The 12,378-nt window shown below is 40.1% G+C and overlaps 1 protein-coding gene across 2 annotated transcripts in view; it reads left to right on the forward strand.

Moving 5' to 3' along the window:
* Positions 1-11,634, forward strand: part of ND-SGDH (NADH dehydrogenase (ubiquinone) SGDH subunit) — a 30,513-nt gene extending 18,879 nt beyond the window's left edge. For both annotated transcript variants that reach the window (XM_080279058.1, XM_080279059.1), the window contains one exon: positions 10,936-11,634. In XM_080279058.1, coding sequence (XP_080135184.1) covers positions 10,936-11,074 — 139 coding nt within the window. In that variant the 3' untranslated portion in view covers positions 11,075-11,634. The remainder of the gene's footprint in view (positions 1-10,935) is intronic.
* The last annotated feature ends 744 nt before the right edge of the window (positions 11,635-12,378 follow it).

The raw sequence follows: 12,378 nt of genomic DNA on the forward strand, positions 1-12,378 counted from the left end.
CCATATCATATTAAAGCTTTTGTTTAATGATCATGTACATATTTCTAATGTTTTGAAAGGTCCCTCCCTGTAGTCCGAAAGACCCTCAGTCCCCAGCCATTCTGATTACAGGACTTTTACTGTATTACACAGAGACTTACAAGCGTAATGGAATGTATATTAACCTGCCCAACTGGTAGGCAAGGGGAGTACTGTACTCGTCTTTGCTCATTGGTGTAAGTTATATGTGCACTACTTGGGGCTTGGAAGCAAGTCTTGTCTCTGACAGTTTTTAATATGGTAAATGTCATTTCAGTCATTAGCTACATAGATTGGCTGCAGTGTGGGATGTGATGCAAGGCTTAGTTGGTAATATTTCTCACTAATTTGGTACCTCGGTGAGATGACAGCATGCCTGCCCCAACATCCCAAGATGTGATACAGGGCTTAGTTGGCAATATGTTTAAGTACTGTGGTACCTCGGTGAGCTGACAGTGTGCATGCTTGTCCCCACATCCTGGGATGTGATGCAGGGCTTAGTTGGTAATATGTTTTGGTACTGTGGTACCTCCGTGAGCTGACTGTGCTTGTCCCCACATTCTGAGTTAAACTGTGGGTTCTGTCACCCAACATCCGCAGTGGGCACCTCCAGTGTTTATTCTGCCGTGTGTATTTACCTACCTATTTGTAGTATACAGGAATTGAGCTAAGCTCGTGTTGTTCTGTCTCCATATCTACATATATCTAGTCTACTTTTAACCCGCGCTGTCCCGGCGACGTGAATTAATGCGGCAACATTGCAAGGTCCCTAATTTGCACAATTTTCAATTTTCTCGAGTGATTTCGCAAGTGATTTTTGGCATGTATACACGGGACACCTTCCTCTGTTACTTTACAAGATGCCTTGCAGGAACAATGCCTTACACCGCATAACCCCCCCCCCCACCTGCACGCCATTGTCTGGGCAATTCACCTGTTACCAGTGACCTGGCCAATAAAGACATTTAGGGCCAGAGTGATTCCCCAATCGATGACAATGTGGAGGACAATGTTTACATAGCATTAGAGGAGAAACAGTCAGAAATGATGATCAGGTAATGTGGGAAAAAAAAGGTCATGAATGGTGATGAGTTAGTGAGTGAAACAATGCTTATAATGCCTATATTACTGTTTGAAAACCAATATACTCTTGTACTACATATAAATTCGTACCAAGTAAATAAATAAATACTGTTTATGAGTGGATAAAATAGTTACCCTCCCATAGAACTCGTTTTCTTTGGTGCCAGCCTGTTAGAAAACCCAGTCAGGTAAGGAAGGACTTGTACCTAAATCGGGTATTTTAAACCTCAGGTGAGTGATTTCTATATGAATTTTCGATGTTTCTCACCAAAAGCAGATGTTTGAGCCAAAAAAAAAAAAAAAGGTCCAAAAACGTCGAGATGGGGCGGGTTAAACATGAATGTTTTTCACTTGCACCACCTCTTCATCTAAGTCGTTCCAAATACTTATGCTTCTTTTCAGGCAATGAACCATTTAAGATCATTAAAACATCTGTTTTTCCTCAACTTGAAGTCATGACCTCTTGTTCTTCCATCATCCATCACAAAAAGGTCCTCTCTATACACCCTTTCCAATTCTCTTACATTTCTAAATATCGTGATCAAGTTAAGAAGTCACTGCATGATAGTATTGTGATCCCTACCCTGATGTATGGAAGCGAGGCATGGACCTTGCAAGAGGGGAACAAGTCAAGAGTGAGAGCAGTGGAAATGAGTTACTTGAGAGGAGCATGTGGAGTGACGTGGAGGGACAGGTTGACGAATGAAGAAGTGAAGGAACGCTGTGGGGTGGATGTGGATGTAGTTGAGAAGATTAGGAGAAATACACTGAGGTGGTTTGGACGTGTGAAGAGAATGGAGAATGAAAGACTGACTAAGAGGGTGTATGTAGGTGAGGTGGAGGGAGGGAGAGGGAGGGGTAGACTGAGGATGAGGTGGAGGGATGGAGTTGAGAGGTATATGAGGGAGGGGGGGGTGAGTTGGGGGGAGGGTAGTCAAATGGTGGGTGATAGAGCGACTTGGAGGCGTTTTGTCTGCGGCCACCCTTTTCGGGATTAGGGCGTCGGGCTGTAGATAGATAGATAGATAGAAGTCACCTCTTTCCCTTCTCTTGCGCAGTGTTGGTAACTTCAGTTTTTCCAATCTCTCCTCGTAGGTGAGTTCCCTTAAGCTTGGTATCATCCTTGTTGCCATCGACTGAACCCTCTCTAATTTATCAATATGCTTCTTCAAGTGAGGTGACCATACCACAGCCGCATACCCCAGCCTTGGTCTTATCATAGTCACTATCAACTCCTCAGCATTTCCTCATCCATGTAATTAACCCCTTAACCGCGGGGCGTCACTTTTGTGATTCTGTGTTATTTTGAATTCGCCCAGGCTTTCAAGTGGTGGGTTGTATCATCTATCAGTACTGCCAATGTCCAACACTAGTCAGTACTCCTAATCTCATCTGTACTCCCATCCATTGTTGAAAATTTAGCCATTTCTCCCCATTCTTGACTTCCCTCCCTACCTCCCCTCCATTACCCTCTCCTCTCGCCTGCCCGGCCGTGCTACGCTAAGTAAATCTTCCCTGGAATTTTCCACTGATATCATCCATTGAAATAAGCCCTATGCCCTATTCTTATACCAAATAATATATACAAAAAAGAAATAAGGTAAGTGATAGTGCCATACACCTGGAATTGGCCAATTATCACCTGACAACACTTCACATGCACTCGTTTGCTAATTTTCGCTGTTTATTTCCCCTTGAAATATGCCGTATAATCTGTTCTCGTAATAACAATATATATATAAGAATGGAAGGGAGAAGCCTAAGTGATATTTACATTCATCTGGAACTACCTAATGTATTATGTATTGTCTAGATTTCCTGCCAATCATTTCATTGCGTATATATTAGCAGCTGTCACCAAGCTGACACTGGCAGCATTGCACTCCCCATAGGCAGGCCACCACACTGTATTCAGTTTACTGTCGTCTTTCAAGGTGAAAGCACGTCGGACTCGCACCTGTCCAATTCCGCCGCTTTTTAGCCCCATGCAAAGGGCCCTGTGACCTCTACCCCCTACTAAACCTCGTGTGGAAAGGAGTAAAGGGCTAAGTGACTGCTGTGGAACGTGAACTGGCTAATTTGTCAATGAAAATGATAGACAGTGACTACGATCTTTCTGGTGAGTAAAACAGTGCAAGTGGAAATGTAAATAATGTGTAAACAGCAAGTGAAAGCAGTGAATGTAAATATAAGTGAACAGTGGAAAATAGTTTTATAAGTTCCTGCAAGTGACAGTGCATAACACAGTGTAAATAAAATAGAAATGTAAATGATGTAAATAAAATAGAGAATGTAAATAGAAATGTAAATGATTAGTAATATAAGAATACGAGTACATATACTAGGAGTAATGAAAGTGAAAGTTTCACTCTAGCATGTATGAATACTATGAAAGTGAAAGTGAAAGTGACTGATTCACTCTCAACACTAGTATACAGGATGAGAAAGTGAATGCTACGTATTTTACTGAAAGAGAAATTGAATGCCTGCAGTGACAGTAAACTACTATTACTGAAGGGAACATATGGATAAAGACTGTGGATATATATAAGTGTTATATAGTAACAGAAATATAAAGTGTGAGTGTTTTTATGAATAATAAATGACAGAACACCAGTGGCGAACGCTCACAAGTGGGAAGGTCATATGCGCTCGTAATTTTCTTTGCTTTCACAGTGGTTTTTTTTTTTTTTTTTTTTTTTTTTTTTTAGAGTATGGATTCCAAACTATTTGAGAATCATAGAATAGTGTTTCTAGTGATAATATCAGGCTGTGGTAATCATATTACGGGTTGTCGGGAAGTGTAAAGTGGAGACTTCGTTACCCAATTTCAGAGGTCTCCACAAGTCCTACGGTACTCGACGAAGGCTCAACAAACATCCCAGGAGAAAGCTGAAGGTATGTGCCATGTGCATATGTGATTATAATATTCTAGGACTAATAACTGATTTTTGGCAAATATTTTTAGAGAGTCTGTCGGAGGGCGAATATGCCCGTGAGACACACGTCAAGCAAAAACAACCCCGCGGTTTAGGGGTTAAAAGCCACTCTCATATTGGTCAGTAATCCATAAGTGCCTCCAATGATTTTGTTTATATGCTTTTCTGGTGACAAGTCATCCTGAATAATCACTCCCAAATCTTTCACATCTTTTCTTTTACTAATTATTTCATTGCCATTTTATATGTCCAGTGCGGTCGTTTTTCACTCATTCCCATTTCTAACACATGACACTTCTTGGCATTAAAATCCATTTTCCAAGTCTGGCTCCAGCTGTGGAGTTTGTCCAAGTCCTCTTGCAGTTTTTTACAACTATCAATACCTTTAATATGTTTCGTGATTTTAGCATCATCTGCAAACATACTCTTGTAACTATTCAGACCCTCAGGCAAATCATGTACATATATCAGAAACATTATTGGTGCTAAGACAGAGCCCTGGGGTACACCACTAGTCATGTTTCTCCATTGTGACGCTTTGTCTCTTATGACTGTTCTTATCAGCCTTCCTATCAAATAATCTCCCATCCACTCTAATAGTTTCCTCTGCACCCCTCCAAAGGTCTTCAACTTCCACAGCAGTCTCCAACTGGGCACCCTGTCAGATGGTTTTGTGAGATCGAGATAGACACAATCTGCCCATCTCTCCCTCTCCTGTGATATCTATTACCCTACTGTAGAAACTTAAAAAGTTATTAACACATGATCTTCCTTCCCTAAAATAAAATTGTCTTGGTGTTATCTCATCATTTTCTTCTAAGTGCTTTATCCATCTTTTTCTAATAATTTTCTCGCAGATTTTACAAACAGTACTAGCAAGTGATACAGGTCTGTAATTGAGTGGATCTTCCCTATCTCCTCCCTTGAAAATTAGCACAATACTTGCTCTTTTCCAGTCTTCAGGTAACTGTCCATTTTCCAGTGAGTTCTTGATGATAATATAAACAGGCCACACTAACTGGTCAGCACATTCCTTCAGGATCCATCCAGGCACACCATCTGGTCTCATTGCTTATCTCACATCCAAATTGCTCATCAGCTCCAGCACCTCATTCACGTCGACTGTAATTTCAGCCATTCCTGTTATCCTGGGTTCCATTTCAGGTACCCTAAATTCCTCCTCCAACACATAAACTGACTGCAGCTTGTTGTTCATTATTTCACACAATTCTTCTTCTCTTTCGTAAGTTTCATCTCCTTCCCTCAGTCGTATTATACTGTCCTTAACTTTCATTTTACCATTTACAAACCTATAAAATCATTTCGTCTCTTTTTTTACATTTAGTTACAATGTCTTTCGTATTTCCTTTCTTCTTCTCTCCAAACCCTTACATATTCATTTCTTACCTGCTTGTGTGTGTGTGCGTGCGTGCTTTCTTACCTAATTGTATCGTTACAGGAATGAGTCAAGCTTGTACTGTCCCATGTATTAAACCATTTTTATCATACGTATCCTTAAATTTGTGAATAGTTTTGGTACACGCTACTTCATTTGGTAGTGCATTCCACTGATCAATTGCTCTATTTGGGAAACTTAATTTCCATACGTCTTTATGGTCTCTCTTTTTATGTAGTTTTTTTGCAGTGTCCTCTTGCTGATGCTTCCCCATAGGTTATATATTCATTTATGTCTATGTTCTCTTTCCTTGAGGTGCATTTATGTAGCATAATCATTTATTTAGCATAATCCTAGTGTAGTGTTGGTAGATTCAGTTTTGCTAGTCTTTCTTCGTAGCTTTGATCCCTTAAGCTTGGTATCCATCTTGTGCCCTTTGTACTTTTTCAGTCTTATCTATGTGTTTTTTGAGATGAGGATTCCAGACAATTGATGCATACTCCTGGGTTGGTCTGATGAATGATGTTATTGTGTGTGTTCTTACCTAATTGCTCTTACCTAATTGTATCTTTACAGGAATGAGTCAAGCTCGTACTGTCCCGTGTCTTAAACCATATTTATCGTACATATCCTTAAATTTGTGAATTGTTTTGGCACACACTATTTCATTCGGTAGTGCATTCCATTGATCAATTGCTCTGTTTGGGAAACTAAATTTCCTTACGTCTTTATCACCTCTCTTCTTATGCAGTTTTTTGCAGTGTCCTCTTGCTGATGCTTCTCCATATGTTAAGTAATCATTTATGTCTATTTTCTCCTTTCCTGATATGCACTTATATAGCATTATCATGTCACCTCTTTTCCTTCTCTCCTGTAGTGTTGGTAGATTCAGTTTATTTAGTCTTTCTTCGTAGCTTAGGTCCCTTAAGCTTGGTATCCATCTTGTAGCGGCCCTTTGAACTTTTTCAATCTTGTCTATATGCTTTTTGAGATGAGGACTCCAGACTACTGATGCATATTCCAGGGTTGGTCTAATGAATGATCTTATTATCCTTCTTAGCATGTCTTCATTTATGTATGTGAATGCTATTCTCATATTTGCAAGCAGTGTATACATGTTCTGTACCTTCTCGCTGATGTGGTCAGCCAGAGATAGTCTGTTATTGATAATCACACCTAGGTCTTTCTCTCTTTCTGATGTGTATAGGGTTTTATTTCCTAACTTATAATCCCAATCAGGTCTTTTTCCACTTTTACCAAACTTGATTACATGACACTTGTCCACATTGAATTCCATTTGCCATGTACTACTCCATTCATGAAGTTTATTTAATTCTTCTTGTAGCTCCCTACAAGAGTCTGTGTTAGTAATTCTCCTTTGTATTTTTGCATCATCTGCAAACTTATTCAGATAGCTCTCATTTCCAGTGTTACTGTTTATATCATTTATATACACTAAAAACATGATTGGTGCCAGCACTGAACCCTGTGGTACTCCACTAGTCACTTCTTTCCATGATGAGTAGTTTCCTCTTAGTACTGTCTTCATTTCTCTTTTTATGAGAAAGTCTTGCATCCAACAATACGGTTTGCCTCGAATTCCTCCTTGATGGTACAGTTTCCATAAAAGTCTTTGGTGTGGTACTGTGTCAAAAGCTTTCTTGAAATCTAAATAGATACTGTCCACCCATCCTTCCCTTTCCTGTATTGTGTTTGTTACTCTGTCATAGTAGCCCAACAGATTAGTAACACATGATTTTCCTTTTCTGAAACCAAACTGTCTTTCTATTATCATACTGTGTTCTTCTAGATGATTTACCGAAGCTTTTCTTATAAGTTTTTCTAATACCTTGTTTACAACATTGGTCAGTGATACTGGTCGGTAGTTGAGTGGATTTTGTCTATTTCCTTTCTTGAAGAGAGAGAAATTGAGGAGATGGAAGGAGCACTTTGAGGATTTGTTGAATGTAGAGAGTGAGAGCAGTGTGAGTATAAGTGGTTGGGGAATGGCTGGGAGAAGAAGAGATGAGAGGATGGAGGAAGAGATCAGTAGGTCGGAAGTAGTGGAAGCGATGAAGAAGATTAAGCTGGGAAAGGCCCCAGGAATTGATGGAGTGTGTGGTGAAATGCTTAGGTATGGGGGTGAGATTGTTGTGGAGTGGATATGGAAGTTGTGTAGATTGGCTTGGGAAGAGGGAAGGGTTCCAGAGGACTGGAAATCAGGTATAATTGTTCCTCTGTACAAAGGAAAAGGGGAGAGAGAAGTATGTGGTAACCATAGGGGTATTTGCCTTCTTAGTGTGACTGGTAAAATATATGGTAGAATACTCATTGATAGGGTTAGGCATATGACAGAGGAGCTAGTTGGAGAAGAACAAGGGGGATTTAGGAAGGGAAAAGGGTGTGTAGATCAGATATTTGTTCTAAGATGTTTAGTGGAGAAGTATCTAGAGAAGGGAAGGAAAGTGTACGCTGCCTTCATGGACTTGGAGAAAGCTTATGACAGAATAGATAGGAAAGGTGTGTGGAAGATATTAAGAATATATGGAGTGGAGGGGAAATTGTTGAGTGCTGTGAAGAGTATGTACGAGGGAGCTAGGGCTACGGTGCGAGTGGATGGTGAGCTGAGTGAGTTCTTTGATCTCAATGTGGGACTGAAACAGGGGTGTGTAATGTCTCCATGGCTGTTTAATATATATATGGATGGGGTCGTAAAGGAGGTACAAGGTAGGGCAGTGGATGTGGGGGTGGCCCTAATGAATGAGGGTGAGATTTGGAAGCTTCTGGTGTTGCTGTTTGCTGATGATACAGTATTGTTGAGTGAAGATGAATGGGAGTTGCAAGGTTTGGTGAATGAATTTGGGACAGTGTGTAGGAGGAGGAAGCTGAAAGTTAATGTAAACAAAAGTAAAGTTATGGTGTTTGAGAGGAATGAAGTCACAGAGTGTGCAGTGAGGTTGGATGGTGAGGATATGGAGAATGTGAGTGCATTCAAGTACTTGGGTAGTGTGATGAGTAAGGATGGAACTTTGGGGGATGAAGTACGTGAAAGGGTACAGCAGGGAAGGAAGGTTGTTGGCACACTGAAAGCAGTGATGAGAAATAGGGAGGTGAGTATGGAAGTTAAGAAGTCACTGCATGATGGTATTGTGATCCCTACCCTGACGTATGGAAGCGAGGCGTGGACCTTGCAAGAGGGGAACAAGTCAAGAGTGAGAGCAGTGGAAATGAGTTACTTGAGAGGAGCATGTGGAGTGACATGGAGGGACAGGTTGACGAATGAAGAAGTGAAGGAACGTTGTGGGGTAGATGTGGATGTGGTTGAAAAGATTAGGAGAAATACACTGAGGTGGTTTGGACATGTGGAGAGGATGGAGAATGAAAGACTGACTAAGAGGGTGTATGTAGGTGAGGTGGAGGGAGGGAGAGGGAGGGGTAGACCGAGGATGAGGTGGAGGGATGGAGTTGAGAGGTATATGAGGGAGGGGGGGGTGAGTTGGGGGGAGGGGAGTCAAATGGTGGGTGACAGAGTGACTTGGAGGCGTTTTGTCTGCGGCCACCCTTTGCGGGATTAGGGTGTCGGGCTATAGATAGATAGATAGATAGAATAAGGGGACAATATTTGCTTTTTTCCAAATATCAGGTAGTTTACCTTGACTCAAGGATTTCTTGGAAATTAAAAATAATGGTTTACTTAACTCCTTTGCACATTCTCGTAATACCCAACATGAAATTTCATCAGGACCACTTGCTTTTCCTCTGTCTAATCTACTCAACTCCTCCTGTATTACTTTTTCTGCTGTTTGTATATCTGGTAGTATGTGTGGACATGCGTGTTCCACATAGTCCCTCTGAAAATTTTTTTCTTCTGTAAAAACTAATTGGAAATTCTTATTTAGTGCTTCACAAATATCTTTCTCTTGTGTATAAGTGATTCCCTCGTCCGTAATGGATTGTATTATATCTTTTACTTTGGTTTTGCTTCTGATACAGCTGTAAAACAGCTTTGGTTGATCACTACTTTTATTTATTATATCCTCCTCAAACTGTTTTTGGGCTTCCCTCTTTATTCTTGTATAGTCGTTTCTTGCCTGTTTGTAATTATTATACGCCCTTTCACTATTGTGTCTTCTGTATCTATTCCACAACAAATCTCTTCTTTCTTTTGATTTTTTTACATTCTGTATTGAACCATTTCTGTATTTTCTTATCTGCTTCTTTGTGCTTTGGGATGTACTTCTGGACTCCTGTTTCATAAAATTCACAACATTTTTTATATACAGCATTTAAATCTTGTCCTCTTAGCTCATTTTCCCAATCAGCTTCTAAGAAATACTTCTTTAGGTCTTGATAATTTCCCTTTTTATAGTTTAGGCTCTTTTTGTAACTGTCATAGCTGTTTACTATGTCATATGCTATCCTGAAGTTATAATTTAGTACTGCATGATCGCTTTTGCCGAGTGGAGGATGATATATTAAACTGTCAATATCATTTTCTTGCCTAGTAAATATTAGATCTAGCACTGAAGGTACATCAAGTTCTCTTTTTCTGGTGGTTTCCCTCACATGTTGCGTTAAGAAAAACTCTTGTACGAGATCCAGGAGCTTTTGGTCCCAACAGCTTTCTTGGCTATTTATATCTAGAGTATTCCAATTTATATTTGTATTGAAGTCCCCAGTTAGTATAATTCTTTCCGATTTCTCTTCCATTTTATGTAGCAATGATCTTATACTCTGAATTGTACTCTCTGCCAGGTCCTCATATTCGTCTCTTTCCCATGTGTTTGATCTGGGTGGCATGTTCAAATTGGCTACAATTACTTTACCTTCAGATGTGTCGATCTCTACTGCAGTTCTACTTGTGATGGTATATCTAGTTTTATTTCCTTGACTTTTAGATTTTTCTTAGTTAATATTATAATTCCTCCTCCTTTTTTTAAATTTCTGTCTCTTCTCCATATATTGTATTCCTCTAAGTGTGTGTGTGTGTGTGTGTGTGTGTGTGTGTGTGTGTGTGTGTGTGTGTGTGTGTGTGTGTGTGTGTGTGCATGTATGTGTGTGTGTGTTTTTTTTCACATGCCTGTGCACATGTATGTGTGTGCATATTTGTGTGCATGTGTGCATGTTCATGTTTGTGCATGTGTGTTTGCATGCTTACCAAATTAATCCCTGATGGAGAAAGATCTGTGTAATTGGGTGTATGAATATACTGTAAAAGCCTCTGTAGCTGGTAGGCAAGTGGAGTATTGGCTTAAAGTTCTATGTGATGTGCTTTAACCACACGGCATAGAATCAAGTTTTACTGCAGAGAGTGATGGCTTTGTCAAGTTTCGTTTCTCCCATTTCTACATAAGTAGTTTCTCAGACAAATTGCTGGCAGTCCTACTGCTTCCCTTATTGGGAGGCATTTCAGAATATGATTTTACTGTATTTTTAACTACCCTTTACGACAGTAAATTCATAATTGCTCAAACTCTTTCTCTGCTCTGCATTTCATAGGTTGTTGGAAAACAAGGTGAAGGACCTGATAGCTGAACGAGGAGATTCTCAGGCATATTACTACCGACCTGTCATCACCAAATATCACCGCTTCGTCCGTGAAACATATGACAAACTGGACGACAGCCGTGGCTACTAGAGGGAATACCTCTTCCAGTGCACACTTGTTCTTATCCCACAGCCTTGAGTTTTCTTCTGTGTACTTTTGGATAGTCATTCTGCTGACACACTGCTGGTATTTCACTTTTACACTCCACTCTTCGTGGCATACATTATAGGTATTGGTTTCTCATGCAATTATATTATTTGGATGTATATTTTGCAGTAACATTGAAAATTTTCCCAAATATTTTAAAACTTTTGTTTCTTCGTCTTCTAACTAGACACCCCACACAACACACACACCACAATTCTCATCCTTCACTCCTCCAGTTCAAGCTAAAGCAGCCTGATAGTTTTTGGCTCAGGCAGTAGCATTTTTTTTTTTTTTCCCCTGCCTTGGTATTTCCGTAAGGAGAAGGGAAGTACAGTGCTGTAAATTGTAAGTTAAGAAAAAGGAAGGTATTCCACTGGGTTAAGAAGTTCCAGATTTGTACAGTGATTTGGTTGATAATTTGTAGATGAAGCAGTGTCAAGATAAGGTGATGTGGATATCTTTCTGTACTCTGTAAATACAAAGTTAATAAAGTTAACTGTTCTACCTTGTCTGTATAGCTTTAATTAAAGCTCATGGTAATATTCCATCCATCCATCCATCATGCAATCCGGCATTGCCCCATGAGGAGCGTAGGAGCCTGGGGCTAGGCAGTTGATCCCGACATTTAAGATGAGAGTGACCAGCCTCACTCATCCCTGAGTGGCATTACATGAGCAATAAACTCCAACCACCCCTTGGATATAAACCTTCACTGGCTCAATCCGATTGGAGTGCAATAATTACCCACTAAACCACCAGGCGCCAAAATTTGGTTATATGGTTACCACCCAGCGTAGTAAATGGTTTCTTGGTGCACAGGAAACCATTTGGCTTGTCACTCAGTGTAGAGTCACCCACAGGCTGAAGAAAATGGAAAGAATGAAGGAAAGAAAGATTCTTTGGTAAAAAATTTTCATCAGAGTATGGTAGTTTTTTTTTAAATGCAGAACTTTGCAACAGACTCTTGAATGGTGAAGGATGGAGTGTCTCAGTTCTGATCTGTGCAGCTGTTGCTTTGTTGCTTGCCATTATTAAACAAGAGCTTGGCAGATTGGTGCAGAGTTTTGTTGGTATCGGCAAGTGTCAGACTTTGAAAGTAAACGTAGATAAGAGCAAAGTAATGATGATTGTTGAGAGCAGTCACTCACAGTGTGATGTGACAGAGAAGAAAGATGAATGTGCAGAGGATACATAGCGTAGAATAGCTTGAAAATGGAGTGACCAGTGTTATGAAGGCCTTGGTATGA

The sequence above is a fragment of the Coenobita brevimanus genome, chromosome 76 (assembly GCF_032717465.1).
Source record: "Coenobita brevimanus isolate Jiangsu-jjx chromosome 76, ASM3271746v2, whole genome shotgun sequence".
Classification (NCBI taxonomy): Eukaryota; Metazoa; Arthropoda; class Malacostraca; order Decapoda; family Coenobitidae; genus Coenobita; species Coenobita brevimanus.